This window comes from Notolepis coatsorum, assembly GCF_963971535.1.
Source record: "Notolepis coatsorum genome assembly, chromosome: 9".
Taxonomy (NCBI): domain Eukaryota; kingdom Metazoa; phylum Chordata; class Actinopteri; order Aulopiformes; family Paralepididae; genus Notolepis; species Notolepis coatsorum.
Window position 1 is genome coordinate 1,128,028 of NC_140173.1, and position 26,178 is coordinate 1,154,205.

The window sequence follows — 26,178 nt, forward strand, 5'->3', positions numbered from 1 at the left end:
GAGGACGTTTATAGTATTTACTGAGGATGGCAAGATAATGTTATTTAAAGGGGACATGTACTGCTATTCCTAGCACTATTTGGGCAACTTTACACAATTCCTGTTAATCTATTGAAGACATCTGTAAGGTTTTTTTCAAAAAAATGCATTGTTTTATATTTCTAATCAAGTACTCAAAACCATAATTTTTCAGCTTCAAGATTTCAGGCTGTTATGGCCTGGCTCCGCCCATAAGCACTTTGAGTGACAGTCAGTCCACACAGTCTGCGACTGGTAGACAGAGAGAGATAGAGAGAGAGAGAGGGGGGGGGTGCGAGAGAGGGAGAGAAAGAGAAAAAAAAGACAGGCCGTCTCTTCCTTTCGTTTTTTCTCTCCCTGCGGCAGCTTGTGGGGGGGGGGGGCTCCCTTCCTCCCCTCTCCCCTCCCGTGTGGCGCGGCAGGTCCCTCACCCCCCCCCCCCCCCCCAAGTGCTCCCTCTCTCTGTCTCTCTCTCTGTCTCTCTCCCTCTCTCTCTCCCTCTCTATCTCTCTATCTCTCGCTCTCCCTCCAGAGTATGCAGAGGTGTCGAGTTTCACTCTGCCTCGCAGTATGAGGAAGTGGTTTTCCACTCGCTGTCTAGTCTAGGTAGATTGTGGGCGGGCATTAGCTACAACCACAGAGCCAATCACATCACTGTCTTCTACCCAGAGCCTGAGTAACGTCATTCGAGCCTTCAAATCAGGATGGACTAATTTACTGGAGCAGGAAATTATCTGAGCTGAATCAGAGCAATCCGCCAATTTAGACACTAAAACACATTGATACTAACTCCTATTACTATAATACAATGCTAGAGACTGAAAAATGACATTTATAGTACATGTCTCCTTTAAACATAAAAAAAAATATATATATATAATAAATTATGCAATGTTAAAAGGTTGTAGGAGGACTTCCGATTTGCGACGTTCTGGTGAACAGCCACATGAAAGAGCTCCCGGTCATAGAATATCAAAAAAGGAAGTAAAACTATTCAAAGCGAAATAAAAAGTGACAATCCAAAGATATAAGAGAGGAGGAAGGAGGAACACGAGAAAAGGCTAGAGAAAAACGACCCCAGAAGAAGTACAAAGGAGGGTGCAGGAGATGATTCAGGCTGCCATGACACAGTGGGAAGCTAGCATGCAGGCTGGCGTGACGCAGTGGGCAGCTAGCATACAAGCTAGCTTACAGGCTAGCGTGACGCAGTGGGCAGCTAGCATACGTGCTGGCATCCAAGCTGAAATGCAGAGCGCGCGTTGGCTAGCCAACAGGCTAGCGCAGTAGCTAACCAGGAGCTACAAGCTAGCATACAGGCTAACGCAATGGCTATCCAAGCTAACACGCGGAACATCCAGGGCAACATCGATGGACTCTGGGAGGAGTTGGAGAAGGGTCGGGGAATACAAGCTAACGTGGCGTTGGACCGCAGCGAGGCCTGGCTGGAGCTGGAGAAGGAGCTGCAAGCTAACATGGAAGTTAACACGATGAAAATGGCGCAGTGGGAGATGCAAGCTAACGGGACGTTGGACCGAGGCGGGGCCTGGCTGGAGAGGAAGCTGCAGGCTAACATGGAGGTTAACAAGATGAAGATGAAGCAGCAAGGGATACAAGCTGACGGGACGCTGGACCAAAGCGAGGCCTGGCTGGAGAGGGAGCTACAAGCTAACAAGGCTGGCGCGCGGACTGGACTCGATGCAAAGCGGGGTGTTCGGAGGAGCATGGAGGCTGGTTCGGGAGAGGTGAAACGGCCGGCCCCCGGGGGAGGGACAGGGAGACGCTGGATACAATCTGGCACCGAGGTAGGCCGGACCATCCGCACACGAGATGCAGGCGTGGAGGTCGCCCGGGCCGGCCAAGATACGAACACGGAGGCCACACACCAACCGGGATCCGAGCACCGAGAACAACCGGACCAGCCAGAACTCGAATAACGAAGTTTCACACACCAAGCAGGACTCGAGCACTGAGGTCATACACACCGACCAAGATTCAATATAACATGCATATAATTAGATAGTGAATGGAGGTTATGATTCGAGACACATGGCAGACGACACACAGACCACTGGAAATACAGACAAGGTAAACACATTAGTTGGGAAAATTGGGACTTGATTCGGGACATATAATACAAATAACACGTACTGGACTAAACTGTGGACACAGGCACACATGACACACAGCTAGGGGGTCGGGGAACATGGGGAATCTCATTCGGAGACCTGACCGGGAGCTCAGGAAATGTACGATCATATGAAAGATAAGAATTCAAATAAAATGTTGGACAATAATAGGGACATTGGAGAATCCCCCCAGGGGATATCTGTCGTTATAGGAGGGGCCCTCTCCAGGAGAGCCTTACCCCTCCAACCCGCCAACGGGGGTTAAATAGGGTTAAAAAGAATTACCTGGGAAGTGCCGATTGTCTTTAGTCTTCTTTTATATTATTTCTTCAGAGTTGTGTTAGAATAGCAGTTGCTTTAAATGTGCACATGGACAAATATGAAGGACAAGAATTCAAAATGTGGGACATGAAGAGAGGCTTGGAGAACCTTCTTTGGGAGGTATCTCCGTCTCTGGGGGGGGGGGGGGGACTTCTCCAGTGGGAGGGCTGATCCCCCTCCAAACCGCCAACCGGCGAAAGAGTGCGAAACATATATAACCATTTATATTCATGTAATTTTTTCTTGTGTTAGTTTAGTTTCATAAATGTAGGCGGTGATGTCGGTGACATGGGAGGTACAGAGGTGGGCAGGCTGGGTTCAGTGGTGGCGGGGGGGGTGTCGGGGAGAGGGGCCATCGTTCCGGCGGTTCGATCCGGGGGAGGGGGGGGGCCTTGCGTGTTGTGGGATTGGTGTGTGTGGGGGGGGGTTTCTGGGGTCCTCGGGCGGTCTGGTCTCCGGGCCAAGGGGCACCGGGCTTGGAGTCGCGGGGGGTCGGGGGGGCCATTGAGGCGTGGTGCTTAGGCCTTCTGCGGGCCTGGGCTTGGGGCGCTCGTGGGCCGGGGGCCTGGCAGTCGGGCGGGGGCGGGTGGGGGCTCGGGAGGCTCGGCTCCGCGCATGGTGGACCAGGATATGGGGGTGTTCTGTCTCTCGGGGGGAAGGAGGGCGGGAGGGAGGGGTTTCTCTCGGGGGGGATCAGATCGGCTGGGCTTTGCCCGGCGGGGCCCTGTGTGTTGGGGGGTCGATGGGCGAGGGGTGGGCCTATCCTTTCCTCTACTGGGCCTGGCTGCGAGCGCAGCGGCCTGGGATATGGGGGGCTCCAATGCGCTTAACTCAGGGGGGGGATGTACGGGGGTCTGGATGGCTGAACGAGGCCATATTCAAGGGACTCATGTCTGTATGTTGTTATGTTATGGATGTCACTGTAAATATTGTGTTGTATGTCTATAAATGTTAAATAAAAATGTAAGTTAAAAAAGAAAAAAAAAAAAATTGTAGGAACGGTTTGAGAGTCGGGTAGGAAGGGGTTATAAATAAAAATAAATTAATATAGCAACAATAATACTACATCAGATTTATATAGCGCTTTTCCGAATGCTAAAAGACACTTTACAAAACAAACAATACAATACAATTTTAGTAGAGAGAAAATAAAAAAAATATATATAAAAAGGTGAGAGAGATGGAAGGGCATTGGGAAGTTGTAGAACCGACCGAGATCTACCCCGTGAATATATTCGTGGGGATCGGAATACGGGCGCGCGTGTGGGAGCTTGCGCAAAATTGGAGAAATATAAATACCTATATTTATTACTTTTTGGTTGGGGGCGTGAGCACGGGGATTTTTGGCTGGTGAAAATGTTGAGTGGCTAGTGACTTTGGAAAACCACTATAGTTGGGGGCCTTAGGGATATTTTCGTGCAAATTTGTGCAAAAGCACCAAATTTGGCCCAGATGTAGCCCAGAGTATGCTCAATTGATTCAGCCAGGGCGCCCGAGCCGGCGACCCCCGGGCCACCCTGGTGGCCAAATCAATATGGCCTCTGTCCGAAAAAGGTCTTGGCTATAACTTTTGAACCAAATTAACTAGAAATACAAACTTGGTGTCTATTTTAGGTCTTTTGACTATTAGAAACACATTGGAATGCTTATCTTTACAATTGGGTGTGTCTGGACCCCTAATTTGCATATTTCTAAGATGGCGACTACCCGAAAGTGAGTTTTACCAGAACTTTTGTTTTTTTCTGTCTATAAAAGTGAAATTCTATATAACATATAATTATATCAGAATCCGAATCAGACACGTTGATTGCCAGGCAATATATATATAATGTCAAATAAACCTAAACAACAATTGGTTGTCAGGCGTAACAACAACAACGGCGAAAACATGACGGAATAATAAATACTGCACAATACACGAACGATACAGAACCATACCCTACATTAGCCCAAAATGACAATCCACATACCACATCAAGGTGCTCAGTCTATAGATATAAGTTTATGGGGATGGATGTGCTCAGTCCTTTTTATTTACCAGGGTGAGTGATTGTGGATAGAAGCTGTAGGTGACGATTGTTATATCATAATCACACAACCAGATTACTTATTGTCGTCTCATTGTAGTCTCGACCCTCATTGTTGGTACAGGCACCCTCACAGCCACATATTGAGGTGCAATGAACTCCAGTTTTAAAGCATTTGCAGCGCCCTACATTACTTTTTGCAGCCGCAGTGGAGGAGAATGGTGCAGGCTTTACTGGCATCTGCAAGATGAGTCCAGTAAGGTTCCCAAGTCTTGGTCGTGGAGTCCCAGTACCAGCTCTGTACCACCATGTACTGAACTCTGGGATATCTTGCTGGACAGAGGTCGCCTGGTTCCAGTAAAAGGGCTATGCCAACTTTGTGAACCCTTGCAAATGATTCAGCCACTGCTGTTTCCATAATGTCTTGTGTGTCAAGTGCTACAAGGTCATTATTTGGTAGAAATGGATTTCTGTGAGTCTCCATAACCTCTGAAGGATTTGACATATTTCCTGAACATGACCTGCAAGCTATTTGCCTCTTTGTGATGAGATGTTGACGATGATGTGCTGCTGTTATACACAGCTTCAAACTCTTGCACCAACCTGGTGCAGTCAGGCCCTGCAAGCATGAAGAGTGTGAGGGCTTCAGGGCTTTCATAGTCTAGCTGCTCCACCACAGGACTGCAGGATTTAATTTGATTGCTCATGGGATTGATCTTTTGCAATCAAGCTGAACTTACGTTCTGACTGCTGCACTATGAATTTCCCTTTCATGAACTCTTCATAAATGGCAGAATTTTTTTCAGGCAGCTCAAACATGTCTCGAACATTGACGGGTAACCAGCGCGCGTAGTTTGTGTGATCCATCATGTGAAACCAAGCACAGAGCTCATCACACACTTGAATGTACAGCTTGAAGTGTCCTTCTCGGAGTGACCGAACAAATCGACAGAACAGTAGCTCTAGCTCCATGATGGTAGACCAGTACTTGAACTGTGGAAACTCCGCTTGAGATGGTTTGTCCCACCTTTTGAATGTTTCAGATGGGCCCAGAACATCCACACAATAAGCAGAGTATGCCTTCTGCTTGAGAATATGAAGGGACATGAGAGTGACTTGATGGACATAACGTGTGCGTTTGATATGGTGCTCATTGAGGGCAGACTGAGCTCGTCCTGTAGTCAAGACCTGTGCCTGGGTAAGGGCGGTCGTCCAACCTGAATCGCAGAGCAGCTTGCCCGCCATAAGGTTAGCTTTGTCTTCGATATGCAATGCTCCCATCATTACGACCAACTTATCTTCACCAAGTGTCGCAGGATATTGCTATTGGAGCTGCTTAGCTATAGCATACAATGGTTGATCAGCACCAAGGACAGCAATATGGCCAGGATTCAGGAATGATGTGCCTTTCTGTGCTAGCTTGTGGTGTTCCACAAGGAAGCATACTAGGACCGCTACTATTCCTAATTTATGCAAATGACATGTCGTCAGCTTGTGACTGCAACTTGTTCCTGTTTGCGGACGACTCAGCCCTGCTGGTCTCTGACAAGAACAAGTTACAGGTTGAAAAAGCCCTCAGCTCGGAACTAGGCAAAATCTGCATATGGCTCGCCGACAACAAACTATCATTACACATGGGCAAAACAGAGTCCATTCTCTTCGGTTCAAATAACAAACTCAGCAAGACTGACGACTTCTCGGTTACAGTGGGTGACAATATTGTCACAAGGAAAGATGAAATTACCTACCTGGGTTCCATCCTAGAGGCTAATCTTTCCTGTGACAAAATGGCATCCAATGTAATAAAAAAAGTCAACCAACGAACGCGATTCTTGTACCGGATCTCCTCTCTGGTAAACAAGAATACCCTGAAGACTCTAGCAGGAGCACTCATTCAAGGGTACTACGACTATGCTTGCACCTCATGGTACCAAAGCACCTCAAAGGCACTAAAAAACAAATTACAAACATCTCAAAACAAGCTAGTCAGACTACTACTTGACCTGACTCCTAGAACCCACCTCACCCCTGCCCACTTTGACAACCTAGGATGGCTTAGAGTAGACGACAGAGTACAGCAACTTGCAATGGGCCTGGTCTACAAGATACACTACGCGACCAAGGTACCCATGTACATGTCAAAATACTTCCCAAAGGTCAGTGAATACCACGATCACAACACCAGAGGGAGCTCCACAAATCATGTAAAACCCAGATTCGGCTCAAACAAGGGACTAAACACGTTTCGCAATTATGCCACATCAATGTGGAACGCCCTGCCTAAAGCTGTAAAGGAATGTGAATCACTACCCACCTTCAAAAACACTCTCAAAAAACACCTACGTGAGACTGCAATTCGAAACTGGCCCCTACAAATGTCCTAACCTAGTTGTACAGTAAATGACCAAGTAAGGCTTTGTCAACATTCCAATGTACAGTGTAAAATGTGTGTGTCCCCTACCCAACCCCCCCCCCCCCCCCCCCCCCCACCTCCAATGTACAGCCCTCACCCAACCCACCCAACCCCACCCCACCAACCTCCTCCAATGTACAGTTTCTACGCCAAATGTATATACACTCCTTTTCTGGACACTTTTGTATCACAAACAGTACTGTATTTGCAAATCTGATATGTCATAAATGTATAGATGTAGCAGTACTGTCTATCTGTATGTCATGTATGTCATATATGTTATGATGAATTGAAAATGGGGGACCCTGGTGGAAACAAGACGAAAGTCTTTCTCTGGTCTGCATCCCCTTAACAATTGTATGTATTGAGATGTACTGTACTGTACCCATTCTGCAATCTGTTAATAAACTTTTCAATCAATCAATCAATCAATGCTTCGTCATGGATGCAGATGCTGCTTTATCTGGGAATAAGGGGTACACTCCTATCTCTGCACGAGGTTTCACTGTCATGATTCATAAGCTGCGAGTTATAACCTGACCATGTAATAACATCATCTTCACCTAGTGTCTCCTGATCGAGAACTCTTTTCCCATGCATCAAACAACTCTCATCTTTCACTTTGGCTCCACGCACAAGATCATGCAATGGTTGCACAGGATCAGTGCCACTTTTGGGTGCCAATATATCTATATTATATATATTCATTGAGTTCTGCTGGCTTAACAATTGTATATGAGTCTGGAAGTTTGGGTGTGGATGAATCTTCAGTGTCAACTTTTATAGGAGGACGCTCAAGTCCTAGATGGTCATGAGAGATGATTTGTAGCACTCAGTGCAGTTCCATGGAACTCGTTCTGTGAGTAGTTCCCTTTGCTCTACCCATCTAGATTGTCAACATCATAGGTGAAGACATCCTGACGAAGATTAGTAGGAAGAACAATGCCTTGTACTTCTGACATTGGGTGATGAGACTTACTATTTTCATTCTCGGTTTCAGGTTGGCATCTTCTGTATTAGCTGCACAGGGTTTGAGGAGTGCTGGACCCTGGAGGATGATATCATTGAACACTCGTAAGGGTTCGGCAACAGATGTTGTGAGACAGTTAATAATAATAATATCTTAAATTTATATAGCACCTTTCAGGAGACCCAAGGCGCTTAACAGGAGGGGGCAGCTAAGGGAGGGAACAGGAAACAACGTAACAACAAAATAATAATCAAAAGGAAAGAAGGAAAGAAAATAAGAAAAAAGGAAATCAGGCAGTCATTTACAAATTTGGTCAAGAGGTGGGTTTTGAGTTGGGATTTGAAGGAGTGCAGGGATGTAGCATTACAGATGTTTGGAGGGAGTGAGTTCCAGAGGGTGGGTGCGGCCACAGAGAAGGCTCTGGGACCAACAGTCCGCATGTTGGTGGTGGGGATGGAGAGGAGGCCGGAGTCAAGAGGACCGCAGCCTCTAGGGCGGGATGGAGGACGTCAGCTAGGTACCAGGGGGCAAGGGAGTGAAGGGCTTTGTAGGTGATGAGGAGGATCTTGAAATTGATGCAGGACTTGATTGGAAGCCAGTGGGGGTGATGTGGTGCCAGGACTTGGTGCGGGTGAGAACCCTGGCAGCAGAATCTTGCACATATTGTAACCTGTTCAGGGCATTGCTGGGTAGCCCTATTAGGACAGAGTTTGCATAGTCAAGACGGGAGGTGACGAAAGCGTGAATGAGAGTCTCTGCTACAGAGTCGGGGGGGGGGGGGGGGGGGGGGGGTGGCCGGAGTCTGGAATTGTTCCTGAGATGAAAAAAAGCTGATTTAGTTATTGTTTTTATGTGGGAATGAAGGAAGAGGGTGGAGTCCAGTATGACGCCCAGGTTGCAAACTTCTGGGGAAGGGTGGATTAGGCAGCCAAATTGAGACCATGTTTCCGGATGATGTGACCATGTCAGCGTTTCCGTTAGCCGGTAATTACCGGTATTTGACCGGCAAAATATGTTGAAGTCCGAATATTTAAATCTCTCCGGTCTTAATGTCCGGTGAAAATAATTCCTCTAAGCACAATTTTATTATTTGAATTGTATTAAAATCGGCTAAAATTAAATAGCCTATGCGATGAACGAAACAATAATTCCATTTTCAGTTTAATTGTTGCTTCACTCTGATAGGATGGCGCCGCTCAGATGTGAAACTTATTTTTCTTTTTTTTTGAGCCTGCACGCTCTGGCCACCATAACGACAAACAGGTATACGAGGAAGAGAGAGAGATGGCGAAACAAGCTAAGATTAGTAAATATTTCATGAAACCAAGCACAAGCAGGTCTAATAATGACAACGAAGATGAGTCTTCTGACCTTGAAGTCACAGAGACCGCTGACGCTGATGCCGTGGTGGCTCCCGCGGAAAAGAAACAAATGTCGAGCGTACTTTTACTATTAATTTATTGATTGAACCACAAAGACCATCCCCAGTCTGCTGCTACCGTTGCGAGCCTCGCCTGTTCCAATGGGGATCTATTAAAGTCGAACCAGCAACTAAAGTCGCTGTTCTCGCAGCCGTCGCAGGTACAAAACGGATAGGCACAACGAGAGACGGGGTGAGTGATTGTTGACATTTTTAATCATATGCAACTGTTGGTTGACTGCCGTGTCACATAGTAATGCATATTATTGATTATAACTAAATGTAGGCTATAACCTATAATGAAATGAACAAATAAGTTACACGCATGTGGCTCGTCCTCTCTGCATGTGGCGACGAGCTAGCAAACGAGGCAATGTGATGATCAACTACAGTTTGCTGTGTGTGAAGTTGAACATTATGATATGTGTGACGTGTCTGATACAACGAGGTGAAGCGATGTCTACTCGAGATTCATTTGGGGGTGCGTGTGACAGAGCTGCTGCAGCGCAAGCCTGCGGGGCGATAGCTTGATGCTGGTAGCGTATCGCACTAACTTGAGAGGCGAGAGATAGTAATTTGATTCTGCAAATCAATTTCTCATTCTTCGCTTGATGTAATTAATACACATGTCCAATTATAACGGAATTCGTTAGCTCATAAAAATGTGATTATAATAGACTGCTGTTTAAAACTCTGACCGGAATATCTCGAATATGTCCGGTGATAGAAATCTTGCAGGACACCCAGACCGGCACGAATATGTTCTAACGGAAACGCTGGACCATGTGTGATGTGTCGATTGTGAAGAAAAGTGGACCAAGAATGGAGCCCTGCGGCACACCTTGGTTGACTGGGGCAGGGGTGGAGGTGGAGTTGCAGATGGAGATTAACTGTTTTCGGTCAGTGAGGTAGGACTCAAACCAGGTGAGAGCAGTCCCAGTAACACCCAGGTGGTCAGAGAGGTGGTTAAGGAGAATGGAATGGGAGACCATGTCAAAGGCCGCAGATAGATCCAGGAGGATGAGGAGGCTGATGTGACCGGAATCGGAGGCAATGAGAAGGTCGTTGGTGGCCTTGGTGAGGGCAGTCTTGGTGCTGTGGTGTTTCCTGAAGCCACATTGGAAGGGTTCATAGAGCTCATGGTTGGACAGGTGTTGGTGCAGTTGGGCAGCCACTGCTCTTTCCAGGATCTTGCTTAGGAAAGGAAGGTTGGAGATCGGTCGGTAATTCCCAAGGTCATCTGGGTCCAGACCAGGCTTCTTCAGGATGGGCGTGACTGATGCTGTCTTGAAGCTAGAGGGTACCCTGCCCGATTCCAGGGAGGAATTAATTATTCCCACGATGGTAGGGCACACGGCAGGTAGGCCAGCTTTGACCAGGACTGTGGGTAAGGGGTCAAGGGAGCAGGTGGAGGCCTTAGCCTTGGTGACCAGCTTAGCCACCTGGAGAGCGTCGATGGGAAGGAGCCGTCAAATGTGTGGCCTGGTTGTGCAATACTTGTGTAAAACCAAGGCGGCCCTCATCAACATAATCGCCTCATCCTGATCAATCTGGTTGGAATCATGACCTCTAGCTACTCTCTTAGCCACTTGTTCCTTGTTTGTGATGTATGTGTCCCTCCCTTTCTGGTGTGCACTCCATTCAGGCAGATATTTGAGGAGCTGTTGCTTGAATCTTGTTGTGTGGAGTTCATAATCAAGACACAAATGCGAAATGGGTCAATATTGAAACAGAAACTTAAAAGTTAAGGTAAAACTCATTTTCGGGGAACCGCCATCTTGGAAATATGCAAATTAGGGGTCCAGACACACCCAATTATAAATATAAGCATTCCAATGTGTTTCTAATGTTCAAGAAACATAATATAGACACCAAGTTTTTATTTGAAGCTCATTTGGTTCAAAAGTTTTAGCGAAACCTTTTTCGGAGGGCGGCCATATTGATTTGGCCACCAGGGCGACCCCGGTGATCGCTGGCTCGGGCGCCCTGGCTGAATCATTAGAACATAGTCTGAGCTACATCTGGGCCAAATTTGGTGCTTTTGCACAAATTTGCACGAACTTAGCCTCATATAGCCCTAAGGCCCCCAACTACTAGCCACAGTGGCTGGTGAGCCAAAAAGTTAATGTCAGCAGATAGAAGAAAGTCATTGGACTTCTTTTCTACAACTGAAATTATTATTTACATGAAAACAAGACAACACAATAACCACAATAACAATACACAGAACTTCACAGGGAAATAACAGAAACAATAATAATACAGAAACAACTAATTATAAAGACAAAAAAAAAAAAAAAACGGAGTACAACCTTTTAAAATTAAAGGGGTACTATCTAATAAATAAATGGCCTTTCCCAGTATTCAGCACCGTTTCCCGGCCGTGCGGCCCTATATTAATAAAACTTATATCTCTAATTCTCAAAAAGGCCCATTCCAATTCACCTCACAACATTCACCCTCACCGAGCTGAGTCATCTCAAAATGTGCATATCAGTGATGTCAGAGATTTCCCAGCTGCATAACAATGTGGCAGATGCCACCGGGTCACACAGTGGTTGGAGCCCAGCCTCAAAACGGCCTAAGGTCCTGAGGTAGAAAAACGCCGCTTTTGAGTACCCGACTAGAAAAACAAAACAATGAACCTTCTTGAAAAACAAAAACCTACAGAGGTGTTCCATAGACTCACAGGAACCGTGTAAAAGTGTCCAAATAGTGAAGAAATAGCAAAATAGCTCCCCCCCAATAAAATCCCCCAGTTAAAGTCAAGAGGAAAACACAAAAGACAAGACAGACGAGACATTTCCTCCTCCCCCTCCCACGAGACCGCCGGACTCCCCCGGACAAGCACCCCACCCCCGCTCAGCCGCACACGGCGGTCCTGACCTTCTCAGCTGCTGCAAACCACAGGTCAATCCCAGCCTGCCCCACCCCAATCACCCGCGCCGTGGATATCTCAAGATAAATCACATCCAACAGTGTTAGGTTAGGGACCAGTTAATCACCGTGAGCTTCTCAGGCTCCTTCCATCTCAATGCTATTAGCTTCTTCGCTGCTGTGACGCCCGCTAGGACAACCCTTTTTTGTTGTACGGACGCGGGTAGTGTTGTTATATCGTTCAGGAGTAGCGTACCAGCTGCGAATGGGATAGTTAAGCCACACAGATCTGAAAGTTTGTCCGTTATTGACCTCCAGAAGCGGGCTACTGGTGGGCAATCCCAATACATATGCATATAAGTGCCAGTGGCCCTTTGAGAGCACAAAGTGCACAGAGAGTCGGTTACCAGTCCCATAGCAAATAGCTTCCTAGGTGTAAGATAGGTCCTATGAATATAATTAAAATTAATTTGCTGGTGATTGGGGTTGCGGGAAGACAATGCTATATTTGCCCAAACATCATCCCAGTCAAACTCGGGGTCCAAAGCTTGAGCCCACGGCACGCCATGCGCCCTCAGCGCTGACCTTAGTTGAAGGTAAAGAAAGAAGGACTCGCCAGGAAGATCATAAAATTCTTTTAAGTCCTGAAACGCTCGAAGGCCATTCTTATCATAAATATCCTCCAGAGTATGAACTCCCCTCCTTTGCCATTGAGGAATACTAACTGGCTTGTGCCCAACAAGTAGTTGCTGGTTATTAAAAATTGGAGAGTCCAGGTGCCATGGGCATTTAACCGCACACGACTTCTGTACATTACGCCATGTTTGGATCACGTGAGTTATGATTGGTCCATACCTTAGTCTGCATTTTGAAATAGGGACAGTGGAGTACACTACATCCTGCAATCTTAGCGGTGAGACCGCCGCCGCTTCTGAGGAGCGCCAAGATACAGCATCTACAGGGTCTAGCCAGCACATCAGAGGTCTCAGTGAAAAGGACCAGAAATAAAGCTTAAAATCAGGGATTGCGAGGCCCCCATCTTGTTTCTTACGTTGAGTGGTAGCTCTTTTGATTCTCGGGCGTTTGTTATTCCAGATAAACTTAGATACCATCGATTGTACCTTGCGCCAGTGGTCTATTGGAGGGGGCAGGGGGAGCATTGAGCTAACAAAATTTATCCTAGGCAGGACGTTCATTTTGATTATGGAAGCCCGGGCTTGTAAGGAGTTAGGAAGGGACGACCATCTATCTAGATCCTGGCGTATTTGATCATAAGTACCCGTGAAGTTGTACTTAGTAGTTTGACTCAGCGTGGGGAATATCTCTATACCTAAGTATTTAAAATGTTCCACTATGGGGATATCAGCTGGTAGTCGCACCGCCTTGGCCAGCTCATTAAGAGGTAGGCAGGCTGATTTGTTCCAGTTAATCTTAAAGCCTGACAATTTACCAAAGTCGTCGATTATTCCCAGTAATTTTGTGGCCGACTGGGAGGGGTCATCCATAAAAATCAGTAGGTCATCTGCATAGAGAGCAATTTTGTGTGGTGTATTATTGACCATTATGGGGACAATGTCCTCCGATTGCCTAATAAATTGGGCCAATGGTTCGAGGGAAAGCGCGAATAGTCCTGGGCTCAGAGGACAACCCTGTCTAGAAGATCTGGAGACTGGAAAAAGTGTTGAACAGTTTTTGCCTGTCAGTATCATTGCCGACGGCGAGGCATACAGGACTTTAATCATATGAATAAAATTCTTCCCAAGACCCATAACCTCAAGTACCTTCCACAGGTATGACCATTCTAGTCTGTCAAACGCCTTCATGGCATCCAAGGACAGAACTGTGGACGGAGCTGTATTGTCTTTACTGTTATCGACTACATGCAACAGCCTCCTAAGATTATCTGCAGCCAGGCGCCGAATATAAGTATGTTTTTTTTTTTTTTTTTTTTTTTTTTATCTTTTTCCCCCTCCATTTTCCTCCGATTTTCTCCCATCCCAATGTTAGTCGTATGCCAATTCCCAGTCCCTTCCTGGCCGCTGCGCACTTACCCCCCACAGTCAGATCATCTGGGAGAGTGGAGGCTACCACGTGCTTCCTCCGACACACGTCCAGCCAATCACCGCTTCTTTTCACCTGGTAGCGCGGATTCTCATTGAGAGGGCGTAGCGTGTGGGAGGATCACACTATCCCCCTCAAGTCCTATCCGCGCTTAGCAGGCGCCCCGACCGAACTGTAGGAGTCGCTGTTTACAACGACCCGGACCCACCCCGCCAGCTTCTCCCACCCTCTAATACAGCCAATTGTATTAGTGTGGACGGCCAGCCAAGCTGGTGACAACCCCGGCGAATCCAGCTCACAGCTCCGGGGTTGGTGACGAACGCAATCTCCGCTCGGCCACCTAACCGCCCTTTATAAGTATGTTTTTAAGCTTTTCTGCTGTAATTCCAAAAACGCTAGTTATAGGCCCTGACGCATATGATAGATTATCGATTGGTGTTTCTTTCCTATACACGCTATATTAACACTTTGATCGCCATGGTTAAATTCATAATTTACCATCCCTAGCCAGCTCTATTTGTCTATGGAGAAGTTCCCCTTCTTTGCAGGGCTATAACTTTTTAAATTGTATTGCTAAATTGACATTATTATGGCCCATTCAATGTCCTATATCTATTGTTCAGGGTGTAGCAACGTTATACTTTATCATTCACATATTCATACTAAAATACGGTCTAAAGTATAAGTATGTTTTTATCGTTTTCTGCAGCTTTCTCCAGAACTTGATTTATAGCCCCAAATGCATTATATTTATTATCAAATACAGTTTGGTAGCGATCGGTGGCAGATAAAAAATTTCAACTGGAGGTACTTCTAGAAGTTACTACGTATGATCTGATGTTGACCGGATGGGCGGGGGGTCGTTTATAATTCCGTGGGCAACGTTATATCATTAATCTAGTGTGGGTCATATGATCATCAGAGCAGTTAGTATAGCAGACATTAGAAAATAACGCTGAAACTCACCGTATCTTCCTTGCGCCGTTGGGGGATGAGCGTGGAATAGAATTTTTTCTATTATGGGATGTCGAAATACCCGATCCATCTCCAGGTTGTATAATAGTATATACGTCCAAATCATGTTGTTTGTCGAGTTATTTGCACCGATCGGTGTTCACTGTCGAGATGGAGTCCTGCTAATGATAGCGAGTGCCCGGACGAAATATGGGTGAGCACCACTTCATCCACATGACTTCCTGTTGGGCGATCTGCCGAGCGGCCACCAGATGGCGCTCTTGAACCGTTAGAGAGTTGAGTGGAGCTCAGCAGTATATCTCAGGTCCCCGGAGGAGAAATATGATTTCGATCACAGATTTTTGAAATATTGATATCAAAGATGTGTTACGGCGTCTTCGGCAGAATGAGCATGGCGGGCAATGACGAGTTTCTGCGTTTCCGGCGATTAAAGTGTTAAAAAAATTAAAATGTATATGATCGGTATACATCATGCTTCATCATGCGTGAAGGAAAGGGGGGGGGGGGGGGGTCGTTTATAATTCCTTGATCGTCAGTAACAGCTTTATTTAGTATGGGTTGATATATTGATCAGACTGATTGCAAACAAGGAAATGGACAATCGGGCTGAAAATAACGTTGGTGTCCTCTTACCGTTCGCCGATGAGACTGGAGGAAAAATCCCAATTATTTGACGTCGATCTCCTAGATCCATTTTCGGTTTGTATGGCGCAATAAAGGCCGAAATCATATCGATTATTGCGTTTCGAAAGCGATCCAAATGCACTCGAGTGTTTGTCTGGACCCACGTAACAAGCTATTACTGCCGGAAGAAGTTCAGCAGACATGTCGACGAAGAAGCGAAGCAATGCCGTTTGTTATTTAAGACTGTCGGACAGATTTGTGTTCATTGTGCTGCTTTTTTAAAGTGTCCCGACCCATATAAAAACATGTCTTAATACAACGTGCTTAATTAAGTCGAATTCTGCCTTTGTCTCTATCAACTACATATAAATATTTATATAATTGTTTGCTTGATAGACGAAGGTTGCACCATAATTATGTAATGTCATGTCGTTGGCTGTGAGAGCAGCCCCACTGCACCCGAGTGAAACCTTGTTGGCTGCGTCACAGTCACAAAAGGGGCTACTTAATTAATTAATCCAATCCACTTTATTTATCGAGCACATTTAAAAACAACAAAGTTTACCAAGTGCTGTACAAGTCCCACAACATAAGATAAAAAAATAAAATAATTATGATTTTTTTTTTATTTTTTTTTTTTTTTTATTCTTTTCCTCTGAGCTTCGAATTAAAATCGAAGCTCGGCCCCGAAGCTTTGATTGCCAAAAAAAGCTTCGAAGGTCAGTCCTACAATCATTACATCAGTGTTCCATTTTATTTTAAACTAGATCATCTTCACAAACACTGAAGAGATGTTTTGCAGTATGTTAACACATTCGGGGCCATTGGGGCCCGTCTAATCCCACTCTATGAGGCCAGCTTTTCATTACAAGTTTTCACTGTGCGTGAGGTTGTTTGTAGAGCTAAATCTATATTTTATACACTGGGATATTGACAACCATACTGGGTAATCTACATTGGAGGTGGTTGGGGGGGGGGGGGGCACACTGTATAAACAAGCAAAACTGTACATTGAGGGGGGGGGGGGGGACACTGTACAAACAAACAAAATTGTACATTGGACTATTGACAAAACCATACTAGGTAAATGACTGTACATTGGAGGGGGTTGGGTTAGGATATTTACAGGGGCCAGTGTTGAATTGCAGTCTCCCGTAGGTGTCCCTTGAGAGAGGTTTTGAAAGTGGGTAGTGATCCACATTCCTTTACAGCTTTGGGTAGGGCGTTCCACATTGATGTGGCATAATTGCGAAACGTGTTTAGTCCCTTATTTGAGCCGAATCTGGGTTTAACATGATTTGTGGAGCTCCCTCTGGTGTTGTGATCGTGGTATTCACTGACCTTTGGGAAGTATTTTGACATGTACATGGGTACCTTGGTCGTGTAGTGTATCTTGTAGACCAGGCCCATTGCAAGTTGCTGTACTCTGTCGTCTACTCTAAGCCATCCTAGGTTGTCAAAGTGGGCAGGGGTGAGGTGGGTTCTAGGAGTAAGGTCAAGCAGTAGTCTGACCAGTTTGTTTTGAGATGTTTGTAATTTTGTTTTTAGCGCCTTTGAGGTGCTTTGGTACCATGAGGTGCAAGCATAGTCGTAGTACCCCTGAATGAGTGCTCCTGCCAGAGTCTTCAGGGTATTCTTGTTTACCAGAGAGGAGATCCGGTACAAGAATCGAGTTCGTTGGTTGACTTTTTTTATTACATTGGATGCCATTTTGTCACAGGAGAGATTAGCCTCTAGGATGGAACCCAGGTAGGTAATTTCATCTTTCCTTGTGACAATATTGTCACCCACTGTAACTGAGAAGCCGTCGGTCTTGCTGAGTTTGTTATTTGAACCGAAGAGAATGGACTCTGTTTTGCCCATGTGTAATGATAGTTTGTTATCAGCGAGCCATATGCAGATTCTGCCTAGTTCCGAGCTGAGGGTTTTTTCAACCTGTAACTTGTTCTTGTCAGAGACCAGCAGGGCTGAGTCGTCCGCAAACAGGAACAAGTTGCAGTCACAAGCTGACTTTCGGAGTCCCGATATGCCGTTTCCAGCCAACATACAGCTCCATGACAACATCCGGGATATTAAAATGGAATAAAAACAAAAACAAGCTTATCACGTATACGTGGTTGGCCGTCAAGCGCTGGCGCCCAATCACGTATATATATACGTGGTTGGCTGCGAATCGGTTAAAGATAGGAGTGCGTCACCTTGTTTGTAGAGCTATATTTATATTCTATATTATAGCTATGGGGACAATACTATGGTCATTTAGGGCTGGGCGATATAACTATAACGATAAATATCACGATATATTTTAATAATCAATATTGGAAAAAAATATATCGAAAAAAGATCTATAATTAAAAAAAAAAAATTGTGACCTGCAACAGGGCAGTTTTAAAACCAGAGACAGTGGACAGACTTGTCTTTCTTGCCTGCAACTTAAAGTAATGGCTTTGCTTGTCCAAATGACAATACTGACCAAATTGAGATTTCTTTTTCTCTTGTCCATTTATTTTGTTTGCTTTCTAATTTAAAATACAGTTTGAAACCGTCTGTACACAGTAGGCTATGTGTGCTAGCAGAGCTAGACTCCAGTCACGAGTCACGGTGCATGTGTGCAGTGGTTTGTCCACCAAAAAAGCGCCAAAAGATGGAAAAGAAACTAGCAGAGCCAGAACTGTTCAACTCCCCTGGAGCCACAGCCAGCAGAGAAGCCGGTTTACTTTCGCTTTTAAACCAGCTGCAGCCTGAGAACTGGAGTATGAGGGGATGTAACACTAAAGATGGCGGCAACGACAAAGAATTGATGCAAAATAAACATACATCTGTTGTTTAAAAACATTTTTATTTTATTTTTTTTACTTATAACAATTTCGATAATTATCGTTATCGTGATATGATTTTTTGCCATATCGCCCAGCCCTATGGTCATTTGACATTCATGCATACGTTCACGCGTTATCCCATGGTGAATATAAGTATAATTTCAGAGTGAGCCGGGATAATTCCTGGGAAGCGAGTAATAGGGTGCAACGTGAATTCTACTATAAGCGTTGGCGTTTCTTGCCTGGACACGCTACTATTTCCAAATCAAATGTATATAATAGGTATTATGTTTCATGAATCGATTTTTTTATGCTTTGATCCGATCACGTGATTTTCAGAAGATGGGGATAAAAAAAGGGATAATTTTTATTTATTTATTATAATTAATTATTTCTTTTTTATTCAACAAACATGACCATGTTCACGTCTTAAACTCATACTGAGGCCTTAGTTTTGGTTTTAAATTGCATATCATCATTCATTTATTTATTGTCACACAGAGCAGAAGAATTTTGACAAAACAAACGCATTTCCTTTGATTTAATTATACATCAAATGATTTATGTCAAGGATGAGGGACATCCACTAGTTGCAGAACTTGCAGTCACCTGATTTTTACAGACGATGGCGCCATTTCTCTCATGAAGCAGCAGGTTGGAGTAGGGATGGGAATTGATAGGATTTTATCGATACGATTCCATTATCGATTCTGCTTATCGATTCGATTCTTTATCGATTCCCTTATCGATACCTGATCAATTTATAATTTAAATAAATAAATTGGAAATGCAACAGAACTACATTTAGTCATTTAGCTGACGCTTTTATCCAAAGCGACTTACAAGTTCTGTACGACAAGCCATCAGGAAGGGCACAACTCTATCAGCTGAGCAACAATGTTCATAAGTGTTGAGTGCTACAGTGTAGGTTAGTTTATTAGGACAAGTGCATGACAGTACGGTTAGTTAGGGTTAGATATATTTTTTTTTATTCAGATAATGGTTGAAGAAGTGCGTCTTTAGTCGACGGCGAAAGATTGGACGTGATTCGGCTGTCCTAACTGGGGTGGGTAGTTCATTCCACCATTGTGGGGCAAGGACTGAGAATAGGCGACTTCTCTTTGATGACCCTCCCGGAGCTCGGATAGGAGTAGGTCTGAGGCGGCCAGAAGATGCAGGGCGTCGGGGTCTAAGCTGGTTAGAATAACAACATGCAACTTGACATTTCTGATTGTCATTTATTGTTGAGCCCCCATGTCAGAAAAATACAAAAACTGTAAAAAATAAAACATTAACTATAGCCTACACTTAAATAAAATAATGTATTTGAGATTCTCTTAAAATGTATTTATTTTTTTATTCTTAAACTAATTTAATCTATTGAATAACAGGTTGTTATTCCTCTGACTTCTGTCTCTCACTCACACTCTCTCTCACACACGCACACACACACACACACACACACACAGAGAGAGAGAGAGAGAGAGCTCCCTCCCCGGGCCCCTGTCCTTGGCTTGTGTTGCTACACGGACACATTTGTATGTTGCACCACTGTACTTCCTGGCTTACAGACTTGTAAACAAGCACTCACGTCTCTCATTATATGTGAACTAAAGAGTACAAGGTTTACACAACAGCCCCCACCTGCTGTTTTATTGTATTTGTACCTGTACTACCCGCTGTCAGCTGTTTATCTCTCTTTGTGACCTTGATTAAATAGCGTTAGCTCACGTTAGCTCCGCGGCTAATTTTAGCTCACCCTGATCTAAATCAATGACTACGTTCTAAAGCATTCAAGTAGTTTTCACTGCACATAGAAGTAGCCAAACAGCGGGAGCATTTCGGGAGCATATTACCAAAACCCAGGCAATTTCGAGCCCTTAAGGAATCAAATAGAGTCTGCCATGGCTACATGCTAACGTAACGTTATTGCGCAACTGTAGGCAGCGAAAAAGGAATCGAAAGTCACAGGAGCCACACGGTTCCAGGCATCGGCCAATTAGGAACCGGTTCCCAACGGGAACCGGTTTTCGATTCCCATCCCTAGGTTGGAGGCGGAGTTTTTAGATTACTCCGGTTGCAATGCCTCGCTTGAATGAAGTTAACTTTTCACCTGGATAACGTCAACATTCAGGGTGAATGTAATGTGAGAAATTGGGATGGGGATACATTTTTTTTTTTTTTTTTTTTTTATAATTTTTTTGTTGATCGGATCGGTAGATACTCAAAATCACATGATCGGGATCGGATCGGGAGCAAACAAATTTGATCGGGACATCCCTACTTTGATCGTCACCAACGGAATACGTTATGGACTAACGTTAAACACATACGCTCGGATCGCAATGAAGACATTCTTGGATCAACGCGGTATCGAGCACCCTTTGTAACCTTGTGTCTTGGGCTGTGTGTCGATTATATGTGTCCCGGTCGGCTCTTTTTCTCCGGGCAAGACGAGTGGTTATAACACTCGGATTGAGATGAATCAAGTACTCCCGATCCATGTTTTGTGGTGGATTATGTTGGCGACACGATGGACATCAATACTTGGAATGGCGATCAGATCATTGGAATATTCTTTTTGGGGTACATCCTAGTCAAGATGAGGGCTATATGATATCAATCTTGCGTTGATCCAAGAATGTCTTCATTGCGATCCGAGCGTATGTGTTTAACGTTAGTCCATAACGTATTCCGTTGGTGACGATCAAAGCATCAAAAAACATGCATTCATGATGGAAATAATACCTATCATATGCATTTGATTTTTTAGCCTAGGAATTACCCTAGACCGCTCTAAAACCATACTTATATTCACCACGGTATAAAACGGGAATGTATGGATGAATACAATTATTTCTTTTTCACATATTGAACGATAGATACTCAATGTCAAATGGGCCATAGTATTTAGGGATGCCCCGATCGATCGGCCACCGATCGTTATCGGCCGATAATCAGTATAAATATGCGATCGGTGAATTCCGATAATGAGTCATATTCGCCGATCGCGGAAACCGATCAAGCGGAGATCTCACTCGCTGTCTGTCTCAGACACACAGGACCTGCAAACTGCCGCTGCTCCTCCTCCCTAGCCCCGCCAGCACCCGTGTACAGTTTGTAAACACAGAGGACTGAGAGGAGGCTCCTCTGCTCGAGTCTATAGTGCATTCGACCATGAGCTAACGTTAGCTACCTAGCTATCGTTACTGTTTAAACAAAATTACCCAGTCAACTATTCACTTTTAGTAGGCATTGTCTAACGGTATTTAGCCGGCTAGCTACTGATGGCTCCTGATATCAACAAATGCTCCAGCAAGTCTAGTAGTGCATGTTGATACCTCCGTTAGCTCGCGTTAGCTGACGTTAGTTCACTGTTCAAAACGAAATGTCCCATTGAACTAAATAGTTGTCTTAACGTCATCTAGCCGGCTAGCAGTAGCTACAGATAGCTCCTGATATCAATGTCTTATAACCAGGGGTGCAGTGCTGGGCACACGCGGTCAAACGACGTTTGGGCTTCGAAGTGCGCGCATCCTATTATTATGCAAAGTCTAGGTGATAAGTGCCTAGACTTTGCATAATAATAGGATACCGTTTGGCCTTCGCCCATATTACGACTGCACCCCTGCTTATAACATTGATTCAATGCGTATTCGAGCTGAGGGCTTGCTGAATGTGATATGACCAAAGCACAGTAACGTTATACCAATAGGGTCCAGCTGCAGCGCAGGAGAATCCTTGCTGGAGCTGGAGGCTACTAGAGTACACACAGACAGTGGAGCTGTTTGCAGATAGCGAGCATTTTTACTTGTTGCGTGGTGGCGATGTCTCGCAGATAATACAAGTACAAGTCTAATTATATAATATATATATTTTATAATAAAAAAAATGATATAAAATAATTTTTTATTTTTTTAATCAAACGATCGGTATCGGATCGGTATCGGCCGATATGGCTCACGACGATCGGTGATCGGTATCGGTGGCAAAAAACGTGATCGGGGCATCCCTAATAGTATTGTATCCATAGCTATAATATAGAATATAGTTATAGCCCTGCAAACACCGCCACGTATTCCTATACTTTAGAATGCTGTCCTTTTAACCACACATCACGCATATCGCTCCGGCGCTGATTGAGTTAAGGACCCAGTATGGCTCAACTTAGCGTATGCTTACTAAAATATGTGAGCATCCTTAGGTGACTGTCGTCATTTGTAATGTGTCGTCATTGGTTAAATAATAATTGTAGTAGAAGAAAGCAGGAAGCCGGACCAGCACTCTCAGGTTCTCGGAGTGCTGGTCCGGCTTCCTGCTTTCTTCTACTTAAATCTTTGGGATTGCAGCACCCAGTGTCAAATATTGAGAGTGCGGTCTATCTTGACTTAAATAATAATTGTAAAACGGACTAGGGCTGCAGCTATCGATTATTCTAGTGATCGAGTATTCAACCCGTTATTCAACTGATTAATCGAGTAATCGGATAAGAAATAACTTTTGCTCTAAGGAGCAATAGTTGTTATATAGATATAACTTAGATATTAACATAATAACTAGCCACCATATTGATTTACGTTCTTAACCAGCCATTACATGTAGCCATAATTAACGCTAACGTACATTCATTACTAGCCATCATTTCAACTAGCAATCATAACATTATAGATTACATTATAGATTTACATTAAATGGGGCTCAGGGCTCAGGACAGTGGCTCAGGAGGTAGAGCTTGGTAGAGTCATCTTGTAGTCGGAAGGTCCCTGGTTTGATTCCCGCTCCTCCCTGGCAGCGCGTTGATGTGTCCTTGAGCAAGATACTTCACCCCTAATTGCTCCCGATGTGCAGGTCTGCACCTTGCATGGTGCCTCCGCCATCGGTGTGTGAATGTGTGCGTGAATGGGTGAATGTGAGGAACAAAAATTGTAAAGCCCTTTCGATAAAAGCGCTATATAAATGCACCATTTACCATTTAAATGGTCCGCTCTGTGGACTGGGTGCTTTCTGCTGAGATACTGAAGCCTTGACGAAGTGCTATTGTGGTCAGCTAGTTCAATTTGACAATAGACACAATACAGAGTTTTCCTTTTTCTTTCAGCTCGAAATTATCACAAACTTTTGACCATTTCCTAGGGCCTGTCCCTTCGTGCCCGAAATCTCTTCTTGTTCACGTTCGACAGCGGAAGTGCGTTGTGCAACAGTAATTATCGTCCGTATGAAACACAGTGCGCTGTGGGTTAAATCTGGCCACGAGGCAAAACTATTTGCTTTGATCATTTTGTAATCGAGTAACTTGAGTTACTCAAGGAATCGTCTCGGCTCTAAAACGGACTAATGGACCCTTCTTTCTGCTTCTAGGTACTTCCCAGAGTCTGCCACTCAGGAGATGTGTAATGGACTCTCCTTTCTGCTTCTAGGTACTTCCCAGAGTCTGCCACTCAGGAGATGCTGGAGGAGTGGCGCCCGATGCTCTGCCCCTTCGACGTCACCATGCAGAGAGCCATCAGCTACTTGGAGCTCTTTCTCCCCACTACCTTACCCCCGGAGCTGCACCACAAAGGGTTCAAGTAAGCATATAACCCCCCATGACACTAGAGATGTTCCGATACCATTTTTCCCTTTCCGATCCGATTCCGATACCTAAGCTTTGGGTATCGGCCGATACCGATATTTATCCGATACCAGTGCATAAAAAAAAATTAAAAAAAAATTATATAAATTATACTTTTTTTATTTATTTTTTTTTCAGATACTGTTATACTGTTTTTTAGTAATAACTAGAACGTATGGTATTTATTCAACAACAGGTGATTGTATAGATTTGTATTAGTATCATTAATCAATGAGTATGGGCTGCAGCACTGCAGATATACCCTACTCCAATGATCCACACGGACATTAAACGGTGTTGCACTCGCTACTCAGTGGCTCTGCAGATATACCCTATTCAGTCTGTAAACTAGTGGCAGATAGAACGTTCATGTTGTGGTTTTTGATGCAAAATAAATATTCAACATTCTCTTTTGAAACTCCGCCTCAGACTCTTATCCTTTGGCACTTGCTGTACTTTGCTTGCAGGTCTGCAGCCATTATTGCTGGATTATGTGAATAGCACCAACTTTAGACACGGTAACGTTATCAAGCTAAGCTAACTGACCTAGCTCGCCTTCCCGCATCGACATTAAGATAACGTTAGTAATAGTCAGCTAACGCTAGTCCGTAGCTACTTAACTTAAATACAATTCACCGTGGGTGCATTATTGTTGATAGACGGTCACGGACAGTGTTAGGTCCTGGAGAAAGGACAGGCGATCATCTGATTTGATGTAACGTTAAAAGCGGATGTTGTTCCAACTAGCTATCTTTCCAGCTAATGCTATCATAACACCAGCCAAACACATCCCGATTCCCGTCCGAGCTCCCCGTCACACCGCACTGTCGGGGACAATGGAATTTAAGAAAGTGTATCTGCTGTTAAAATGACACAGCATCACACTTTAAAACATGTTCATTTTATAATCCTCACTCTCCGCAGGACTCGGCAGGAGATAAATTACATCATGGGATCGGAGGCTAGAATTTACGTGTACTCGCCGATACCGATACTAGCATTTTAGGCAGTATCGGCGGCATTTCCGATACTAGTATCGGTATCGGAACAACTCTACATGACACCCCCGCATATTTGTTTATCTTCTCAAGTCCACTATGTTTCTGAATACCATAGATGGATAGCTATTTATATTTGTCCATGTCGTGGAAATATATCTTTGGCTTAACCATGGTTGCAATGTACAAGACCACACAGTACAAACACCACACAGGCACAACATACATTGGCCCAAAACAGCCCAATACATAAATAGTAGGGGTGGAACGATACACATTCGAACCGTTGTACCGTTCGGTACAACCTCCTCGGTTCGGGGCGTCTGTGTATCGTACGGTTCAGATGATGTGCAAATAAAAAAAGAAAAAACGTCATTTGGCACGGAGCCGGGTGAGGTGAGCGCTGGCTGCTGCAGCAGCAGCACTGCAGGTGCTAGTCAGTTTGTGTAAATGGCAAGCGCAATATAAAATCTTCATTACGACTTTAAAAACATAGCCATTAACATTATAGGCCTACCAGTGCATGTGAGCGGATCGGAGCGTGAGCGGCGCGGGGAGCGGAGCGGCCGGTTTTGACGTGAGCGAGGAGTGGGTTTTAAAATGAGTCGGCGCGACGTCCGGAGCGAGAGTTCTCCTCCGCTCCAATCCACTCCGGGCCGCTCACAGTGGTTTAACACTGATGTAATATATACATGCAGTACAATGCCAAAGCAACAGATGGCGATGTACAAACATGAAGGCCATTTTCAACCAATGAGAAGGGTGAACCTGTGATAGGCTGTTCGTTCAGGCTTTGTCACTGTAGAGACGCCCACACTCACTCCAGTTAGAAAAAGTATATCGACGCCATTGTTGTTGACGTTAGCTTACATGCTAACGTTAATGGCAGCGACCATAGCATTGTGGCTCGGCTAGCCT

The 26,178-nt window shown here is 44.8% G+C and overlaps 1 protein-coding gene across 1 annotated transcript in view; it reads left to right on the forward strand.

Annotated features, from left to right (window-relative positions):
* Window positions 1–26,178, forward strand: part of psme4a (proteasome activator subunit 4a) — a 184,325-nt gene that overhangs the window by 27,384 nt on the left and 130,763 nt on the right. The window contains 1 exon segment of the mRNA XM_084322234.1: window positions 24,069–24,218. Within this exon segment, the coding sequence (XP_084178360.1) occupies window positions 24,069–24,218 (150 nt within the window).